Source organism: Nomascus leucogenys, chromosome 22a (assembly GCF_006542625.1).
Source record: "Nomascus leucogenys isolate Asia chromosome 22a, Asia_NLE_v1, whole genome shotgun sequence".
Taxonomy (NCBI): domain Eukaryota; kingdom Metazoa; phylum Chordata; class Mammalia; order Primates; family Hylobatidae; genus Nomascus; species Nomascus leucogenys.
The window spans coordinates 118514670-118534103 of NC_044402.1; the positions used below are offsets into that span (position 1 = coordinate 118514670).

The 19434-nt window shown below is 52.5% G+C and overlaps 1 protein-coding gene across 4 annotated transcripts in view; it reads right to left on the reverse strand.

The window, feature by feature from the left end:
* The window catches only part of TNS1 (tensin 1), a 179031-nt gene that overhangs the window by 83669 nt on the left and 75928 nt on the right, over window positions 1–19434 (reverse strand). For all 4 annotated transcript variants that reach the window (XM_030802711.1, XM_030802710.1, XM_030802709.1 and 1 more), the window contains exons 5-14: window positions 16798–16847; window positions 14132–14303; window positions 11342–11392; window positions 9737–9859; window positions 9251–9315; window positions 7274–7357; window positions 2843–2955; window positions 2326–2386; window positions 2026–2101; window positions 1316–1445 (exon numbers count right to left, since the gene is read on the reverse strand). In XM_030802711.1, the coding sequence (XP_030658571.1) occupies window positions 1316–1445; window positions 2026–2101; window positions 2326–2386; window positions 2843–2955; window positions 7274–7357; window positions 9251–9315; window positions 9737–9859; window positions 11342–11392; window positions 14132–14299 (871 nt within the window). In that variant the 5' untranslated portion in view covers window positions 14300–14303; window positions 16798–16847. The remainder of the gene's footprint in view (window positions 1–1315; window positions 1446–2025; window positions 2102–2325; window positions 2387–2842; window positions 2956–7273; window positions 7358–9250; window positions 9316–9736; window positions 9860–11341; window positions 11393–14131; window positions 14304–16797; window positions 16848–19434) is intronic.

Genomic DNA, 19434 nt, shown 5'->3' on the forward strand with positions numbered 1-19434 from the left:
TATTTTTCCTCGTTAAGACTGTTATCATTTACATTCCGTACTGTAATTATGATGGAACCTTCTGGCTCCAGTGCGAGGAGAGCTCGTTAAAGAAACACCCTTCTACATGAGCCACACCACACTAAGGAGATCTGGACCCTCCTCCAAGCCCCAGGTCCAGTCTTTCTCCACCTGAGCCCACTCTGGACACAGATCACTGCCCACTGCATGTAGGAAAAGAAGTTACAGCAAGGATGGCATCTGCTCCATGGGACACCTATCATGCCTGTTCGTGTCTCCAACACTGCAGGCATCACTTCATAGTATCATGTTTGTGTTGTCTCTCACTGAGGAAACTGTGAACTCCCTGAGGGTAGGGCCTGACTTCTTTCTGTTCATATCTATAGGGTCTAGCACATGCCCAACACCTACAGACACACAAGTGATCCTTGGTGGGTGGGTGGATGGATGGATGGATGGATGGATGGATGGATGGATGGATGGATGGATAGATGGATGGGTGGGCAAATGAATGAATATGTGTATGGATGGATAGATTAATGAAGGGATGGATTAATGGATGGATGGATGGGTGGGTGGATGGATGGATAGACAGACAGACAGATGGATGGATGGATGGATGGATGGATGTGTGTAAGGATGGATTGGTGGATGGAGAGAGATGGGTAAATAAATGTGCATTTATATGTCCCAGGCATGAATGTGATATAGATAAAACTTCCAATGGATAAAAGAAAGAAGCAAAAGCAAACACCAAACCTTTCCCAACTACCTCTTCTTCTCTCAGAAAATGGTTCCCCCTTGCTGCTGCCACACCCCTCCACTCTTGCTCTTCTGCCCAGCAGGGTCATTATCCCCTGCTTGTCTGCCTCCCAACTCAACAAGATTTTTGAGCTCCACCAAGGCAGAGACCATGCCATGTTTTACTTTGTATCCCCAGCACTTGGTACAGATCCTAGCCCAAAGCAGATGCCCAATGAATGTTGAAAAAAAAATTATTGTCAATAGGACACATGTGACAAACTGGGAGGACAAGATGAAGGAGAGACAGGGAAAGGCATAGAAGGCTGCAAGATATAAAATAGCCCAAGGACTGGGAGGAATTTACCTCCACTTCTACTAACAACTGGAATTCCCAGACCATCCGATCTCAACTCTCTCCCAAGTCTCTCTCAACTCTCTCCCACCATCACCCTGAGACTAGACAAATCACGTGGCCCAGAAAAGATGGTCCCCATACCCACCATATTGTCTCAAACTGAGCTTCTCTCCCTGCCACAGGGGTGCCCACCCCAGCTCCACTCAAGGAGCGCACCTTTGAAAGCATCATCAAGGTCCTCCTTCCCAAAGACAACCCCCAGGTCATGGATGGCACAGGTATGGAACTGCACACGGAAGATGACGTCTCGGGCTGGGCTTCGGAACTTCTTGTGGTAGCACTTCAGCTGGGAGAGAAGATGGGCAGAACCAGTCAGGGGCCTGAGGCTGGGAGGTCAGGTCCCAGGGAGCCTCCTTATCAGCTCCACTGACTGAGCCCCCAAGGCTCAACCCAAACCCAGTGAGGGAGAGCTCATCAACACCAAACAGGATCTCAGAGTTCTGTGGGGAAACTTCTAGAACAGCAGAGAATTGGAGGCCAGTCTTGGCCTCTGGGGACAAAAATGTCCTCCCAAGAAGTTTCTACATACAAGTCAGAGTGCAAAAAGTAAGATGGATTTAAATGGCAGCAGGAAGGACTGAAGCTGGAATTCAGAGAGTCCTTGTCACCAATAAGAAGCCAGGAGGTAACAGCTCACACTGAGTGATATTTCCCTGGAGATGCTCCAGAACAACAGCTAAGCCCAGGGTGAGAGACACGGACTGTATGAGACTGGAAGGTCTTCCAAGAGCCCTGAGAGCCTATGGTTCCAAGCCTGGCAGCCCAGGAGGAGTAGCTGTCTTGTCCCAAGAGGCAGGAAAGGAGTAAGAAAAGAAGGGAGAGAAAATAAACAAGGATGGGGCTTGAGACAGAGGGACAGCACTCACCAAGATGTCTCCCTTCAAGAGCAGTCCTGGCTCGATGGTGATGCAGACGCTAGTCTGGCTGTCTCCTGGGATGTTGCTAAGGGAGAGAGGTGGGCAGAAAAAAAGAGGGCTGCTGGAGGGGAGATGAGGGAGGGGCATTTTCTCCCTGCTGCCCCTATGCCACAGGGTTAGTGGGAAACCTCTCTGACTCTGTCCTTTCAGCCCTCTTGAGAATACTCTCTCCTCTCCCCAACCTTCCGACCTGGTCCTTAGCTCTGGGCTTTGGACATCTCTGGCCTCTCATGCCCATGTAATACTTACTAGATGCCAGACGTGTATACAGGTTGCATGGCCTGGTAGATGCGGAGAAACGGCCGACATCCTGTAAAAGTGGGATGGGTGTTAGGTAAGACAGCAGAAACTGGCAGGCAGGAGGGGCAGAGGAGAGAGTGAAGGGAGAAAGAGAGAAAGGAAGGAAGAAATGGGGGAAGATGAGGTAGGACGGGGAAGGAGGAAAAGAGGAAAGAGAAAAAGAGGAAGTAGAAAGCGGAAGAAATGCCAACTTTTCACTTGTAAAGCAAATTAAATTAATAAAAACATTGCCCGTCAAACATCATTGGCCAGCAGGCACGGCAAATATCAAACCCATTTTGCAAATGAATAGATTGTGGCTTAGAAAAGTTTAGGAAGCAATACGCTTGAGAGTCCAATGGAGGCCTTATGACTCTGCAGCTCTCGGGCTGTTTGTTACTACCCAAGGTTGCCTCTTAGAGAAGAAGACGGAAGATGAAAGGGAGGAGTTGGCAAGGGTGGAGGTCAGAGGGCTCAAGGCAGGTACCTCCTTTAGACTCAAAGTTGGGGATGCCGTGCATGATCACGTGGTGCAGAAACAAGGGCTTGTTGTTCATTTTGATGGAGCCGGAGAGCAGGCCGCTGAAGTAATGCACGTACCTGTAGTGGTGGGAGAAGCAGCTTCAGGGAGAGAGGTCTGTGCTGGTGCAGTAATCCCTGTTCTCTCTTTTCCAAGAACATTGCCCTACACCACTCACCTACTCTACCCTCTCCCCAACCAACATGGTCCCCCTCCCCAACCAGGCCTCCCTCCCAGACATGCCTGCCTGCTGCTGGGAGCCCCAGGTAGGAAGAATGAGCAGGTATATCAGACCTAGAGCTGGGTCAAGTCAAGCATCCCACTTGGAGTTCGCCACCGCCCTCTGGTGGTCAACATGAATATCTCTTTCCTGCTTCACTCCCAGCCCAAGAATCTCCTGCTGGACCAAAATTTACACCCCACATCCCTGACAGGCATCATTTAGCTGCACAAGGCAGGCCCAACCACCGAACAGCTCTGATACCCTCACACCCCCACACAAAGCTCAAATCAAGCTTGCGCTCATACTCACAGCCCCAGTTCTGCCCACAGATCCAGTAGCCACAAGTGATAGTCTAGCAAATAGTGAGCAAGACTTTAATGAATGTATTTCTTAACTTTCTCTACCTCATACTAAAGTGCATGAAGTCCCTCTCTCTGTATCCTTGAATTTACTTGGTATTCGAGGTAACTAGCTTCTAATAAGTATTCCTATCTCTAGGGTCAACATCCCCCAATTTTTTGTTTTGTTTTGTTTTTGAGATGGAGTTTCACTCTTGTTGACCAGGCTAGAGTGCAATGGTGCAATCTCAGCTCACCGCAACCTCTGCCTCCCAGGTTCAAGCGATTCTCCTGCCTCAGCCTCCTGAGTAGCTGGGATTACAGGCATGCGCCACCATGCCCGGCTAATTTTGTATTTTTAGTAGAGACAGGGTTTCTCCATGTTGGTCAGGCTGGTCTCGAACTCCCAGCCTCAGGTGATCAGCCCACCTCAGCCTCCCAAAGTGCTGGGATTACAGGTGTGAGCCATCACACCCAGCCAACATCCCCCAGTTCTTTAACAAAGATCTGCTGGAAGAATGGAAGGACTAACCCACACCCTCTCCTTCTAGACAGAGAGGATAAATAAGGTCCAGGAGGGGTCACTGGACTCCAGAGACACACAGCAAGAACACACAAAGCTGGGAGTGGATGGGGACAGCAGGAAAGAAGTCTGGGCTCCAACGCATCTGCCCAATAAACTAGAGATCAGTCATCTGCCCAATAGACATCAGTCCTTCTGCGTCAATTGGTTGGCATTTTCCCTTTTCTGATTGGCCATGGAATGCCAAGCTGAGTCAGCTAGACCAATCAGAATGTATTTTGAGGCTCTGCAGGAGCCAATAGTAGCTCTCTGAAGAGGGTGGAACTAGAGCCCACATGACCATGATAAGATCCCCTCCTGTCTCTTGGCTCCTTGGCCCACCTCCAGGCCTGTGGGCCTCTGTCCCTGGGCTTGGGTGGGGCCTCCTCGGACTACTCAAGTAAGATAATCTGATGGGCAGCACCCACTCCTATTCAGGCCCCTGCCCCATTACTCAAGCCGGAAACCTGGAATAGCAGTTCCTATCAGATCTCTGGATCACGCCAACAGGATGTGTCTGTGTTCAGGGGACAATGAGTCCGGGGGCGGGTGACAATGAATGAGACAGCTACAGGCAAAGCCCCTCCCTCTCTCTTTCCCTGTCCTCCTCTCCTCCATCTGCTCCATTCCCTGCAAGTGACACTGACAAGAAGGCAGGAGGGTGGCAACAAATGCATAGTAAACCCACAGTTGCACTTCCACATCTGGGCTCAGAGAGGTGACCCACCCACAAGCAGAGGCAGTGTCAGATAGGAGCCAGGCAGACACGCCCCAACTGCCTGCTATGCAAGCATATGTTGAACACGAGGTGATATGGTTTGGCTGCATCCTCACCCAAATCTCATCTTGAGTTGTAGCTCCCGTAATTCCCTCGTGTTGTGGGAGGGACCCAGTGAGAGATAATTGAATCATAGGAGTGGTTGCCCCCATTCTATTCTCGTGGTAGTGAATAATTCTCACAAGATCTGATGGTTTTATAAGGGGAAACCCCTTTCCCTTGGCCCTCTCTCTTCTCTTGTCTGCCGCCATGCGAGATTTGCCTTTCACCTTCCGCCATGATTATGAGACCTCCCCAGCCACGTGGAACTGTGAGTCCATTAAACCTCTTTCTTTTGGAAATTGCCCAGTCTTAGGTATGTCTTTATCAGCAGCATGAAAATGGACTAATACACCAGGTAATCCCTAAATAATCCTATTCCTGAGAGATGACACTGATCCCTGGTCTTCAGGCCTTCACTGCTCAGACTCAGAGATGTGACTCTCTGCCCATTCTCTCCAAGCCACACTGTGCCATTGGAACAGCATGCTTCTCTCTCAGTATCCTTACCCTTCAAGGTCAAAGGCCACACCGTGATTACAGTCAGCAGACACACATGGCAAGCCAGAGGCTGAGAAGGCAGTGCTTGACCAATCATTCTTTCTTCCCTGAGAAGACTCTCATTGATCCACAGCTGCTGTCTCTGGGGCCCTAACCAGAATTTTCTGCACATAAAGACATCCCATTTCTGGCTGCTGACTCTGAGGCTGGCTATCAACTGTTTTGTGCCAACTATAAGGTGCTGGGTTACCTGAGGACTCACTCACTTCTTGGGCTTCCAATTACAATGGCAAGAATAGCCCCCAGCTGGGACAGCACAGTTCTAGCCAGCCAAGCAAGGAGGGATGATGGGGCATGTGTTGGGACCCTCAGCATGGTGAGGCTGGAGAGCTCCAGGACTCACAGCTCCAGGCCCTTGTTGGCCCAGTCAGTGTGCTCAGGGGCTAAAAAGGCAAATGGGATGCTTTGGCCTCCAGGCCCTTGTAGTCAGTGCTATTCCCTCATTCTGGATCCTTTACCCCATGCATTTACTTGGAGGCTTCCTTCTCCCCACCCAGATCTCATGTTACACGTCACCTTCTCAGAAGGCCCTTCCATTTGAATCAGCCCTCTTGCCAGCCCCATCACTCTCTAGCCATCATAGTTTGCTTTTTCTTTGCAGCTCTCATGACTATCTGTATTGTTTCCTTATATGTGTATCATCCACTAGAAGCTGAGCTCCATAAGCCCTTGCCTGGCAGATTCAGCACCATGTCACCAGTGTGCAGAACGGTGCTGACATCACAGCAGGTGGCAGGCCCACGACTCCCAGCAGCAAACAGAGCTGGGCCTGCGTCCCACCGTCCAGGTCTCCAGCTTGGGCTTGGGTTTCCCACCATCCTGGCTGCAGCCTCCCCCAAAGACCTCCTGCCCCTGATGCTGCCTGTGCCTTCCTGTGGATGAGATATCATTGAGCAACATGTCACCCATGGAGCAGGATCCCTCAGGGCAGTGGGTCACACAACCAGGAGGCACTGCCCTAGCCCAGGCATTACTAGGCCTTCATGTACTTTCCAGTTCTGCCACTACTTGCTATAGACCCCGGCCACGCCCCCTCCCTCGGCTCAGCTTCTAATCTGCAAAATGGGATGCCTAGATCATCACATGATAGCTCACCATGATTCCAGTTTAGATTCAAATTCACCCCCTCTAAGAGGTGTTCCCTGACCATCCCCATTAAAAGAGCCCCTTTCCCCTCCTATCAGTTCTCGTGTCTGCAGTGCCCTCTTTCCTTCCTAGCCTCATTGCTGTCTGACATTGTCTTGTTTGTATGGTTATTCATTTCATGTCCATCTCTCTCATTAGGTATCAGCTCGCCAAGGGAAAGGACTTTTTCCTATTCACCTAGATATCTCAGTGCTTGGAGCCATAGTAGATGATTTAAATTTTGCTGAATGAATAAATCCATCCCTGCCCTGTTTCCTGCCTGGGCTATTGTGAGACTCCAATGAGACCATGTGGTTGAGAGCTCTCAGTAAAACTGCCTAAACTCTCCCAACAGAAGGTGACCCTTATCATGAGTCTCTGACCTCCCACAGCAGGGGGCAGTGATGCAGTCTCCTGTAGACTCATCCAAGCACTGAAGCAATCCTGCCTCCAGGGCCAAGAACAGCACACGCCTTCCTATACTAGCACCTTCTTATCCCCAGACTCATGCTTCCCTACGAAGGTTGCACTGCTCTCTAGCACAGGCCTCAGAGTCAAGTCCTGTGCCAATCTGCGGGCACACACCACAGGCTGGCTCCCGGGCTCTCCTGTGTGCCTGAGCTCACACCACTGCAGGCTGGCATCTGAAAACCTGCGCCTGGTACACCCCACCTAGGCACGGCTATCCCATCCCTGTGAGTACACAAGTCTAGTCCCCACATAGAGTGAGTGCACACATACATGCAAGGGGCTGTGAGCCCCAGAGACCCACCTTCTTTGGGATGGCTGGCCAACGGGCACAATCTTATCCTCATAGAACCGCTTCATTGCAAACCGGTCCAGAGCCTGGTCCGCACTGCAGGGAGAGACAAGTAGTCAAAAGAGGCAACTCCTGCATCCAAGAGCCGCTTGTTTTCCCCACCCCTGTTCCCTCAGACCTGCAGAGCACTCTGCCAGGCTTTGTCCTGGAGGGAAGACAAGCCTCCTCCCCCTGCCATCCTGTGCTGAGAAGTTTTCAGGAAAAGAGTGCTTCAGCATCTCTCCAACTCTGCAGGGCAGCACTCAGCCCAGGCTTTAAAGCTCAGCAGCCTGGGAGCCCAGCTCAGGTCTACTACTTATGAGCCACATGTCCTGGTACAAGTTCCTGCATCTCTCTGAACTTCATTCTCCTCACCCCTCAAATGAGGGTGATAATTGCCCCTTCCTCAAAGGTGACTATGGAGATGAAGCGAGGGAACATCCATAAAGAGCTTGGCACTCATGGCACACAGTAGGGGTACAGGAGTACAGTAAAGGTGCAGCCTCATCTTTGCTTATCATTAAGCAAAGGTGAGACTGGCTTGGGTTGCTTGAAGTCTTAAAATTACAGCCTCCTGGCAGGCCCTCCACAGAAGATTCTACCCATCCTCACAGAGCACTCAGAGAAATCACTTTGAAATGAAAAGATCACAAAGCTCCAGTGACTTCCCATAACTCTTAGAGCAAACTCCAAAGTCCTCAGTGAGGCCACGAGGCCCCACGGCTCTGCCACCTCCCAGCTTCCCCTCCTCTTCCTCTTCCCTCACTTGCTCAGCTTCAAACACCCCAGTCCCTCGCATTCCCGTCCTTCCTCTTCTCTCAGTGTGCAGGGCTCATCCCACAGGCTTGATAAGGCTCAGCCCTTCCCATCCTGGTCACTCAGGTCTCTGTTCCAGTGTCACCTCCTCAAGAGGCCTTCTCTAACCAGGTACCCGCCTCGCCACTGCTCTTCTTGAGTCCCTTTACTCTTTCACGATAATTATCACCTGCTATTACTAATGTATTTGTTTACGTGTTTAATGCCCATGAGGGCAGTGGCCTGGCATTGCCCTCTGCTGCATTCCCAGGACCTAGAACAGAGCCTGGCACATTGTCTGTTCAATATTTGTTGTTTTTTCTTTTTGAGACAGAGTCTCCCTGTCTCCCAGGCTGGAGTGCAGTGGCACCACCTTGGCTTACTGCAACTTCCACCTCCCAGATTCAAGGGATTCTCCTGCCTCAGCCTCCTGAGTAGCTGGGATTACAGGCACCTGCCCCACCATGCCCAGCTAATTTTTGTATTTTTAGTAGAGACGGGGTTTCACCATGTTGGCCAGGCTGGTCTTGAACTTCTGACCTCAAGTGATCCACCTGCCTTGACCTCCCAAAGTGCTGGGATTACAGGCGTGAGCCACTGCGCCCAGCCATATTCCTTGTTGAATGAATAACAAAACGAATGGGTGAATCCCTCCGCCTCCCTGCAGAGTGGGATTGGAAAGGGAGTCAGTGACTGGTTGTTCTTTATTCTTGTTCCAAACACCTAGGTAGGAAGAGGGTCCTGTTGTCCAGAGGCAGAGGAATGGACGAGACAACTTCTAGATTGTTTTGCCAGACCCAGATCTGATCCGACATTTCTTTCTGACTCCCTTCCTGCTGGCCCAGGGAAAAAGAAGGCAGTTTGGCAAGGAAAAGTGGCTCCGAGGAGCTGGCCGAATGGGGTGCTCAGGACAGGGCCTGCCTCCCAAGGCTGTCCCACCAGAACCCCTGAGAGAGAAGTGGACTCTCCTCCCTCCCACCCTCTGTCCACAGGCTCCTGCCTCAGAGCTGAGGGCCCCTTCCCCCATCCTCATTGCTTCTCATTCCCTCTGTGCAAATCCCCTCACTCCAGGGAACAGAGAGGCTGTGGGTGGATGAGAGGAGGGGGGTCACACTGTCGATGTTCAGAGGATGGGAGGCTCCAGGCCCCTCTTACCTGGCAGAAATGTTGCTGTAGTGCATGTAAGCCGCGATGACAACTCCTATCCTGCCTCGGTTTCCCTGAAAGAGCCCCAAACACAAAAGCATTTATTTCTAAGGCCAGCCTTGCTGCTCCAGAGCTTATCTAGAAGCCTTGGTGGAAAGGAGTCAGGGCCGGAGAGAGGGGTGTTGATTTAAGGTAGAACATAAGGAGGAAGGGGGCCTCAGGGGAGGTAAGCAGGTGGGGACTAAGTCTCAGAAAAAAACACAGCTGATCATCCACTGCCGTGGACATAAACTGATGTCCCCTACACTTCTTAGAAGTGCCCCCCAAGACAGAATCTACTATCCCCTAGAAAGAAAAATACACACAGACTTATATGCTCACAAAATCCAAAGATATAGGCAGGCACACACAATCATCCAAGGACACATTCAGGCACACACACACGTGCGCACGCACACACACACACACACACACACCGCCCCCCACAGCTCTGACCTTGTTGTGTAGAACAACGACATTGTGGGGGTCTGCGTTGAGCCATGTGTCCATGGCCTTACAGATGCTGCAGATCTTCTCCAGGGCTGGGGTGTGGAGGTCGGGCCAGCCAAATTCCAGTACCTGTGGCCCAAGCCATGAGTGAGAAGAGGGCAGAAGCCCTGCAGAGCCAACCAAGCCAGTGGGAGCCGCCTACGCCACGTGCCAGTACCTGGGCGGTGGCCCGCAGCTGCTAGTTCCTGCCAGGACTTGGTTCCTCCCTGCCCACTGGCCAGCGAGGAGGCAGGGGAGTGAAGGGCAAAGGCCATGCATGACCCAGTACTTGGGACCCTGGGCCCGGGTCTTGGCCCTGGCACTGACTCACTGTGGGGCCTTAGGCCTCATGTCCTCTTCCAGCCTCAATTTCCCCATATGTGTGTTAAAAAAAAACAAACAAACAAAAAGAAAGGCTTGGAGCTGATGACCCCAAGGTCCCTACTATAGGACTGACCTTCCAGCATGCTGAGGGGCCCCAAGCACTGTCCTAAAGCTGTTCTCCCACGGACAGCCCTGAGGCCTGGCTCAGGCTGTGAGAGGAAAAAGCAAAAGGCTGTCTGATGTTCATGACTCTTTTCTAGGCCCTGGTCACACAAACCATCCACTTTCCAGGTCAGCCAAGAGCAGCCTTAAGGACACAAAGGGCAGACCTGAATAGCAGGCTTCGGGCCTCTCAAAACCTTTCTAGACTCACCAACTTTAAAGTAAAAGAGAACTCTGCAAGGACCCACAGAGCACACATAATCCAGCCAGGCCACTTTCAGAGGGGCACACTGAGGCCCAGAGAAGTCCGTCACCCACCCAGGGTCACACAGCAGCATGTACCAAACTCTCAGAGCTAGGAGCAGATGTCCATGGCAAAGCCCACACACAGCCCCCCGAGCAAACAGAATAAAAAGTGGCAGCAGGTCCAGGCACACTGGTTCATGCCTGTAATCCCAGCACTTTGGGAGGCCAAGGTGGGCAGATCAATTGAGGCCAGGAGTTTGAGACCAGGCTGGCCAACATGGCGAAACCCCATCTCTACTAAAAATACAAAAATTAGCCAGGCGTGGTAGCATGTGCCTGTAGTCCCAGCTACTCGGAAGGCTGAGGCAGGAGAATCGCTTGAACCTGGGAGGCGGAGGTTGCAGTGAGCTGAGATCACGCCACTGCACTCCAGCCTGGGCGACAGAGGGGGACTGCATCTCAAAAATCAAAACAAAACAAAACAACAACAACAAAAAAAAAACAGCAGCTGGAAGGTCAAAAGCAGAGACTCCCAACTGCTTTAAATCCAAAAACTAAACATCTCACAACTCCAGCCTCACCCAAGAGATTCTGGTGTATTCCCCGGCAGGCAGACCTGGGTAGAAAGTCACTGCCCCAAGCTTTGCTTTCTGTAATTGGCATTATGGAAATGATAAATAGATCATTTTCCATTTTCCAGATGTAAGATGGCACTCTGACTTTGAATAGGCTTTTCAAACTGTCACAACATTTCCCCCAATATTATTATGTGGGAACCCCAGAGAGGGAGTCCATCTGTTCTCTTTCTCCTCCCCTACCCCAAAACAGCCCCTGGCTCACCTTGGCATGGAGCTTCGTGATGTCAGGTCTCCGCTCAGAGAGGTTGAACAGCTAGAAGGAGAAAAAGGAAGAGAGCATGAGGAGGTGAGGGTGAGGAAGGCGGCGAGGAGAGAGAGAACCATGGCCTGCTGGTCCCAGAAAGGACCGTGGCATCATTGCCAACTTCCTCTGAAGAGCCCACGACAGCATCCAGCAGAGCGTCAATGTCCTCCCACAGCCAGGGGCCTGGCCATGAAACAGCCATGAGCTCGCTGGATCTCCTGTGCCTGCTCTCACTCTCTTTCCCCTGATAGGAATCCTATCCATACGTGAACATGCAGGTGAGTCCCAGCAGACACACCGTCACCAAGAGGAACTCAACTGTAGGTCCTCAGGATGAAAAGGGAGAGAGAGAGAGAGAGAGATGCAGACACTCAGCCACCCCGCTCTGTGAGCGGATGCCCCAAATGGAAGACGAGAAGGGGATGGAACTTGTCTCCAGTCCTGCTTGCCTCTCGCCACACTGAACAGGAATCCAGCGGTGTGAGACGATAAGTAGTTGGCAATCTCTGGTTTCCACTTCACACCTTGACCCTAGAACCTCATCCCATGAGGTTGCAACCTCTCTGTCACGAGACTTCCTCCATCAGAGGGGCAAACTCTCCTGGGTGGGCCCAATCAGACCCTTGACATACCTCTCCCAGCACATGCCTTTCAATGCCTGACCACTGTCCGGTTCCTGACCACTGGAATCCTAAGGAATTCTCCAGTCTCTGGAATTCCTGCCTCTACCTCCGAGGGGGGCATGCAGAACTTCCCATATCCACCCCACTGCCTAGGAAACTCAAAGGCCACTGTATCATCTCCTGGGGAGAAAAGGGGACAGCCCAGCCTGGAATAGGCAGGATAGAGAGAGGGGTGGCAGGGCGCCAAGTCCCATAGAACCCTGGACTCCTAAAATCAGAAATAGGTGGATTTGCATCCACTCTTGCACTCTGTAAAGGAATACACTTTATTATGTTACAATAGCCATCACTCAGTGAATGTCTGCCACCTGCCAGCCTGTGTTAAGGAATTTACACGTAACAGCTGGCTTAATTCTCTTAACAACCATAAGAGGTAGACCTTAGACCCACTTTACAGATGCAGAAGCTAGGGCTTAGTGAGGCTAAACAGCCAAGATCATGTAGTTAGTAAAGGCAGAGACAGAATTTGAACCCAGGACTTTCTGATGTTTAAAGCCAGGCTCTTAACAATGCCCCAATGCAGCTAACAGGTGGGTCTCTATAGCGGTTGAATAGTATCCTCAAAATGTCATGTCCACCCAGAACCTCAGAATACAACCTTATTTGGAAATAGTGCCTTTGCCAATGTAAGTAGTTAAGGATCTCAATATGAGATCAACCTGGATCTAGGGCAGACCCTAAGTCCAATAATTGATGTCCTTGTAGGAGGAGAAGATACACAGAGAGACACTGAAGAAGGCCACGTGGAGACGGAGGCAGAGATTGGAGTGATGTGCTACAAACCACGGAATCCCACCAAAAGCTAGGAAAAGACAAGAAGGGATTCTCTGCCATAGGATTCAGAGGGAGCATGGCCCTGTCACCACCTTGATTTCAGATTTCCAGCCTTCAGAACTGTGAGAGAGAGAATAAATTTCTGTTATTTTGAGCCACCAGATTTGAGGTAGAGTCATCACTTGGTGTCTATGGGGGATTTGGATCTAGGACCCCTCCACCCCGCCATGGATAGTGGATACCAAAATCCATGGATGCTCAGGTCTCTTACATAAAATATGTACTATTTGCATACAACTTGCATATAAAAAATGTACTATTTGCATATAAGTTATGCATATACTTCCGTAGACTTTAAATCATCTCTAGGTTACTTGTAACACCTAATACAATATAAACGTTCTGCAAATAGTTGTTCTGCTGTATTGTTTTTATTTGTATTGTTTTTTATTGTTATTTACTGTTGGGTTTTTTCTGAATATTTTCAAATCATGATGGATTGAGTCCAAAGAGGTAAAACCTGTGGATAGAAAGGGCCGCCTCATTTGTTACAGCGGCCCTGGGAAACTAATGCGGCCTCCTACCTCCCATCTCAAACACCCTGGGGACAGCCACCTCAGGTTGTACAGATCAGATCTGTGGGTCCAGTCCACAGGCACCTCTCTCTAAAATGGACCTGAGCCCTCCTCTGGGGCCAAGGACAGATTGGCCTTTCTGCGTTAGTGGAGACCACCGCCAGCACCTCTCTCCCATGTGCCGAGGTGACTCCTCTGGGCCAGGCCGAGCCAGGTGCCAGCAACCCAGGGTCCCTTAAGACACATGTTGCCAAGACTCTGCCCTCAGACTTCTCAGAGGCACCGACCCTGTGCCAGCTCTGCCACTTCCTGACCTTGCAACTTTAGGCAAATAACCCCACCTCTCTGTGCTCTAGCAAGTGCCTGCTTGCTAGGGCTGCTGCAAAGGTTAAGTGCGTGGAAAGCAGTTGGAACAGGGCCTGGCTAGTAGCAAGCGCTCAATAACCTGAACTCTTATTGTTACTCTCTTCTCCTGGCCAGCACACACAAGCACACACAGCTACATTCCAGCTGCAGCACACTCCTTAGAGTAGAGCAGGGCTGGAGAGTGATTGAAGACTCAGGCACAAGAGCTGCCTGAGGGGAAAGGCAGACAAACAAAGAGAAGAGGGAGTGCTGGCACAGGGGCTGGTGGCAGGGATACCAGTCATGAAGAGGTGGTGAGCAGATGGAAGCATAGAGGGCACAGGACGATGGGCGCGAGGCTCCATCCTCACCAGGTAGTTGCCTCCATGTTTGGACTTGAGCATCTGGGCCACCTCACGGAGGTTGCTCCGGAAGTTCTCCTCATTGGCTGTGCTGGGGAAGGAGACAGCGATGATCCTTTCTGTGACGTACACCAGGTCCAGCTCACAGCTGTCCTCCATGGTCCGGCTCACACTCATGTTTCTAGGGAGACAGCAAGCAGCGAAGGGGCCATATCAGAATCCAGCCCACAGGGAAGGCCCCAGATAGCTGCACCCCATACACACCCTGTGTGACCCCCATATGCAGCCCAGGGCGCTTGGCTGCTCTTCAACCCAAGGCCAAGGCCACAGGCTCCCTCTGGCAAGGCCAGTGTGGCCGACTTGGGAGTACCAGTGAGAACGAGCTGGGTAGGGCTGGCAAGGACCTCAGGCCATTTCAGAACCAAACTGTGATGACACCAATTCTTGGTTCCCATCAGTCCTTTGGCCACTGCCTTCAATCTGTGACTCCAGAGCTCAGAGCCAGGGCCAGACTGGCCCAGGAACCCAGGAGCTCTGGCTCCCAACACTGGCTGCCTGGCCAGGCAGAAGTCTCCCGAAAGGCCCCAGACTGCTCTGGAAGAGGAAGGAGAGCCTGCACTGGGCGCTTTCCAGCCCTGGAACGGAGCCTTCCACTGCCCGCCCCTAGCTCTCGAGCTGTGGAGTGGGCGGGAAACCTCTCAGGGGAGGGGGCACCTCAGGTGACACGTTCACCTGGGTTCGAGGTAAGCCAGACCACAGCACACATTCCAGCCCTCCCGGAGGCAGGCCAACTCCTGCCCTTTGTTCCTTGGCCTTCTCCCCACCCCTGGCAGCTCCCACCGCCTGCCAGAGCTGCTTCTTGGCAGCGGCCTCCCTGATTTCTAAGGGCCCAGAAAACAAGAGGGCACGGAGCCCTTGCTGCTGCAGTGGCCGGCAGCCGCCAGCACCATGCGTTTCCCAGAGAGGTGGGGAGGACCCTGGGCTGGCCATCCTCTCCACTGGGCACTGGGTAAGGAAGGGAGGAGCTCACATCTTTACATCCCTCCGAACTTTTCTTCTAGAGGAAGGATCCAGGATGCCCACTGGGGAAGCCCACCTCTTGCTTCTAGAAGCACCTCCCCCATCCCTCCAGCTTTTTCCCCAATCATCAACCTCCTAGAGTCTCGCTTCCCCCTCTATCAAATGCAGGCAGCACTCACATTTCATTCTGCTAACATTTCACCACAGCGGGATAAAGTGGAGAGTGGAGGGCAGCGAAAGGAATACCGCTGGGCTATTTAAAAGTGACGAGGGCTCTCCGGCACTAGACACAACAAGCCCCCAGATGCTGAGAAGCCATGAGGAATCCAGACCTCCACCAGGGTTCAATCCCAGTTCAGGTGGGGTGTGGAGATCGGGCAGCCAAGGATGAGGCATGGCAGGACCTCTCTGGTGGGATGACAGGGGCCTGAGTGGGACTGGGGACCAGCACCCAGAGGTAAGGAGCCTGGTTTGAGTTTGACTCTGAGTCCCAGCCACTTCTTGTCCCTATGGAAAGCTTCTCATTGCAGTTGTGGGGGAGAAGTTTCTATCTCAAGCCAACTGCCTACCCAAGGACAGTTCTTGTAGGTGGTGACCAGCCTGGGACAAGAAGCCACACGTACACCTACCTGCAAGCAAGTGGGTGTGAGGGCGGGGAGCCTCAGCTAACTTGCAGCATCCCCTCCTCCCCACCCTCCAAAACCCCTCTCTGTCCTGGCTCCAAGGAAGAAACTAGAATGTCAGAAAAACTCACAAGCCAAGCTCCTGTGATTTCAGCCTCTCCCTCAGCACAGAAAGGGGAGCAAGAGGGGCCGTGCTGGTGAGGACCATGAGTCAGACGTGGCCCATCCAGGGCGCTGACCCGCCCCTGTCTACAGACTGGAACCCAGGAAGGACGCAAAGGCAGAACAGTGCCACCAGCCGGACAGCCTCAGCATCACACTCTGCATCCACCTGCCCAGGTCTAAGGGAAGGAGGGGATCTTCTAAGGAGCCACCTCCAGTCTGTGGACAGCTGGCAGCTGGGCCAGAAACTTCCAGGGGCTTCAACTCTACCCCAGGGCTGGCATCCCCGATCATCTCAGGAGCCTCAGTGGGTGAAGGTGAGGCACAGAGGGCAAAACAAACTCTCTGGATCGCCAAGACATAAAGTCCCTTGTGCATCCCCTTCCCCCGGCCCCTGCCAGCCCAGCCAGATAGGGAACTTTCCTTTCATAAATGACTCTGCCCAGTCAGAATCCCATCTGCAGAGAGGAAGAGATCCAGCACAGGCCTCGATGCCCACCAGCCCTAAACGCAAATCCAAGTGCTGCCTCTTGGTGGCTGTGTGACCTTTACAAGTCACCTCATTTCTCTGAAATGCTGCTCTACCAAAGGGAATAAAATACGTACCTTGCAGGGTTGTTGCAAGGACTAGATGAGCTCATGCAGGTAAATAAAGACTCAGCTCAAGGGCTGGCTAAGAGCTCAAAACACAACTGTTGCCAAGGGCATCTGCACGCATCCTCTCCTGTGCCTTTCACGTTTGCCCACACTCCCCGCCCGTGGCTTTATGGTTGCAGTCTGGGAGACCCAGAGGCAAGACTTAACAGGAACACCCACAGTGCCCCCCCCCTGCTTGCACTCCCGCCCCCTGCCCCCGTGGGCCAGGCATACCTGATGGGCTGGAGGTGGGGCTGGACACTCGGGGTGACCCTGGCGGAGCCCTGGGAAGGAGAGAAGAGAAGCAGCATTATGCAGGGGTGGGCAGGATGGCGGGAGGAGCACACCAGAGAGCTGTCCACGGAGGCAAACACGATCCTCTTCTCCTTTCCCTGCCAACATTCCGGCCCTGCCACCCTAACCACTGCAAAAATACAGCCTGCCCGAAGCCAAAGCCATCAACACTGATTCCACGTGAGTGTGCCTGCCTGTGTACAAGCCCCAGAGGGACGAAAGGAAGAAATCTCGAATGCTGAGGAGTGCACCCCACTGAGCTGGTGCCATCCACACTGAGGGCACGCTCAACCCTTACTGAATCAATGGAAACACACTTCACTTTGATTCACTCGCCAACACAAGAGAACCCCCAGGAGGAGAATACGACTGCCACGACGAAAGGAGTGACGAGAGTAATGGTGCCCCTCTGTCTTGCCACCATCACCCCACGCTTCTCTGTTTGAACGCTGTAACAGCAAGTAATTCAACTGAGTTTAGAAACCAGAACAGGCAGGTGGAGCATGCAGGAACCAAGACGAGGCCTAAGGCAGTGAGCCATGCTTCTAAGGGCCCACTCCCCACTGTCTGTGGCAGACAGTGGCCATCTCACTCACTCCGCTCTTCACAGCTGTCGAGTGGTACAAACTTAAGCAAATGGGCCCAATCCATCCCAGGGCAGCAGGATGGCATGGCAGGTGTGAAAGCACAGGATCAGAGGCCCACAAAGCACAGAGTTTGGATTCCAGGATCCTGCTGGGCAGCCCTGCCAGTCACTTAACCCCTCTGAGCCTCTTGTAATGTCACATGTAAAATGGGACAACCCTCAGGCTGGCAGTGAGGATCCAAAGGAGTTATGCATATAAGGCACTTCACATCATGCCTGGCATTCACCAGATGACAGCTGTTGTTTTTGTTGTTAGTTTTGTATCAAGAAAAATGAAAAGGGTAGTTACAACCAAACATTCACCTCTATAGAAAATCAACACCCTGCATCGCCTCTACCCATCCTTCCAGCCACCTCACAGGACGCAGAATCGGGACACCCAATTTCTAGATTCTCAGACCTCCTGAGCCCATTGACACCTTCCAAAAACCCCTGTGCCTCTCAGAAAACGGTCTTTTCCTACCACCAAGTTGCAGCCTCTTCTTTAAAGAGACACGACCACAATCTGCCAAGAAAGGAAGAAACTGAGGCACAGAATAACTTACCCTCAAGTCCCTGGGAAGTTGATGGCCAGGCAGGATTCACACTCCAACCTGGGGTTTGACCACGGGGACTCCAAGAAGAGGAGCCCCTGCACCCCTCTCCTGGCTCCGCAGTGCCTACAAGGCAGGATAGATGGGCTCCGAGGCCCAGCTCCCAGCTGAGCCCCAAGTTAGAGCAGCTCTGCTAAGAGGGGAACCCTCCATCCAGCCATCCAGAAGAAGGCTCTGCCCAGAGTCCGCTCTGTCCCAGCTGCCTCGGACCAATGAGCAGCTCCTCAGCAGTCAAGGAGGGAAGAGCCAAGTGGGGCTACTGGGGGGAAGTTTCTAAGTCTCACAGCTTTTCTGGCCCTGAGGACTCCAGTTTGCATGAGTCAAGCTTGGAGGTGGGGGGATTAGACAGGGGTGGAGCTGGGGGTCAATGAGTGACTGTGTTTGGTTTTCAAGACCCAAACTAGGCTGTTCCAAAACTGCCCCCCGTAAGGGGAACAAAGAAACCAACACTTCATCCATCTCCATTTCACTGGTCCCTAATGAGGAGTTCCTGAATCTCCCCAGGCCCTAGGCCCTACTCCAGGCCCCAGGGCCACCCTGCTATAAATAGCCCCTTGGGTTTCATCTGTTGCTGATCTGTAGCCACTTTTGGAGGAAGCCACCACAGCTGCTTTGAACAACTGGAAGCCACAACAGTAGCCAAGACGTAAGGTGTGGCCAGGAGCATGGGACCAGACCCAGGGAGCTGGAGAAAGACAATGGGCCATATTGATATGGGCTTGGCAGGGGGAACTGGCGAACCAAGGGGAGCTGGGAGCCTGCAAAGGTGCAGGGGTAAGCAGGACAAGCAGGGCAGGAGACCTGGCTCCCGTTTCCCCACTGCCCTCTTCCAAACGTTACAACACTCCACATTCCTCAGCCTCCCCACCCCAAAAAAAGCCTGCAAAGATAAATAAAAACTTGGCCCAAACAGAGTCTGGCCAGGCCGCCTCCAGAGGTGATAAGGCAAAGTCCAAGCCCGCTCTCCTCCACCGGGCGGGGAGGGGAGGGGAGGCATGCGGAGGAAGCCACCCTGGACAGTGACTCCACTGCGGAGGATGGGGGACGAACAGCTGGGACTGTCATCCCCTGATGAATCACTGGGCTGCCCTCTCACTGACAGGGCTTCCTGTTTTCTGCAAAGTCTGGGGGCACGTGACCCTTGCTGGCAGAAAGCAGACATGCACGGTGACACGTCTGAGTGTCGGTACACACAGACAGACAGAACTCAGAACAACAAATGGGCTGGGGCGGGGGGACGGCATGTCAGCAAACACACCCCGCTGCTCCAGAAACACAGGTGACCTCACACGAGGCTAGAGATGGTGCCTTTGGAAGCATGCCTCATCACGGAGGCTT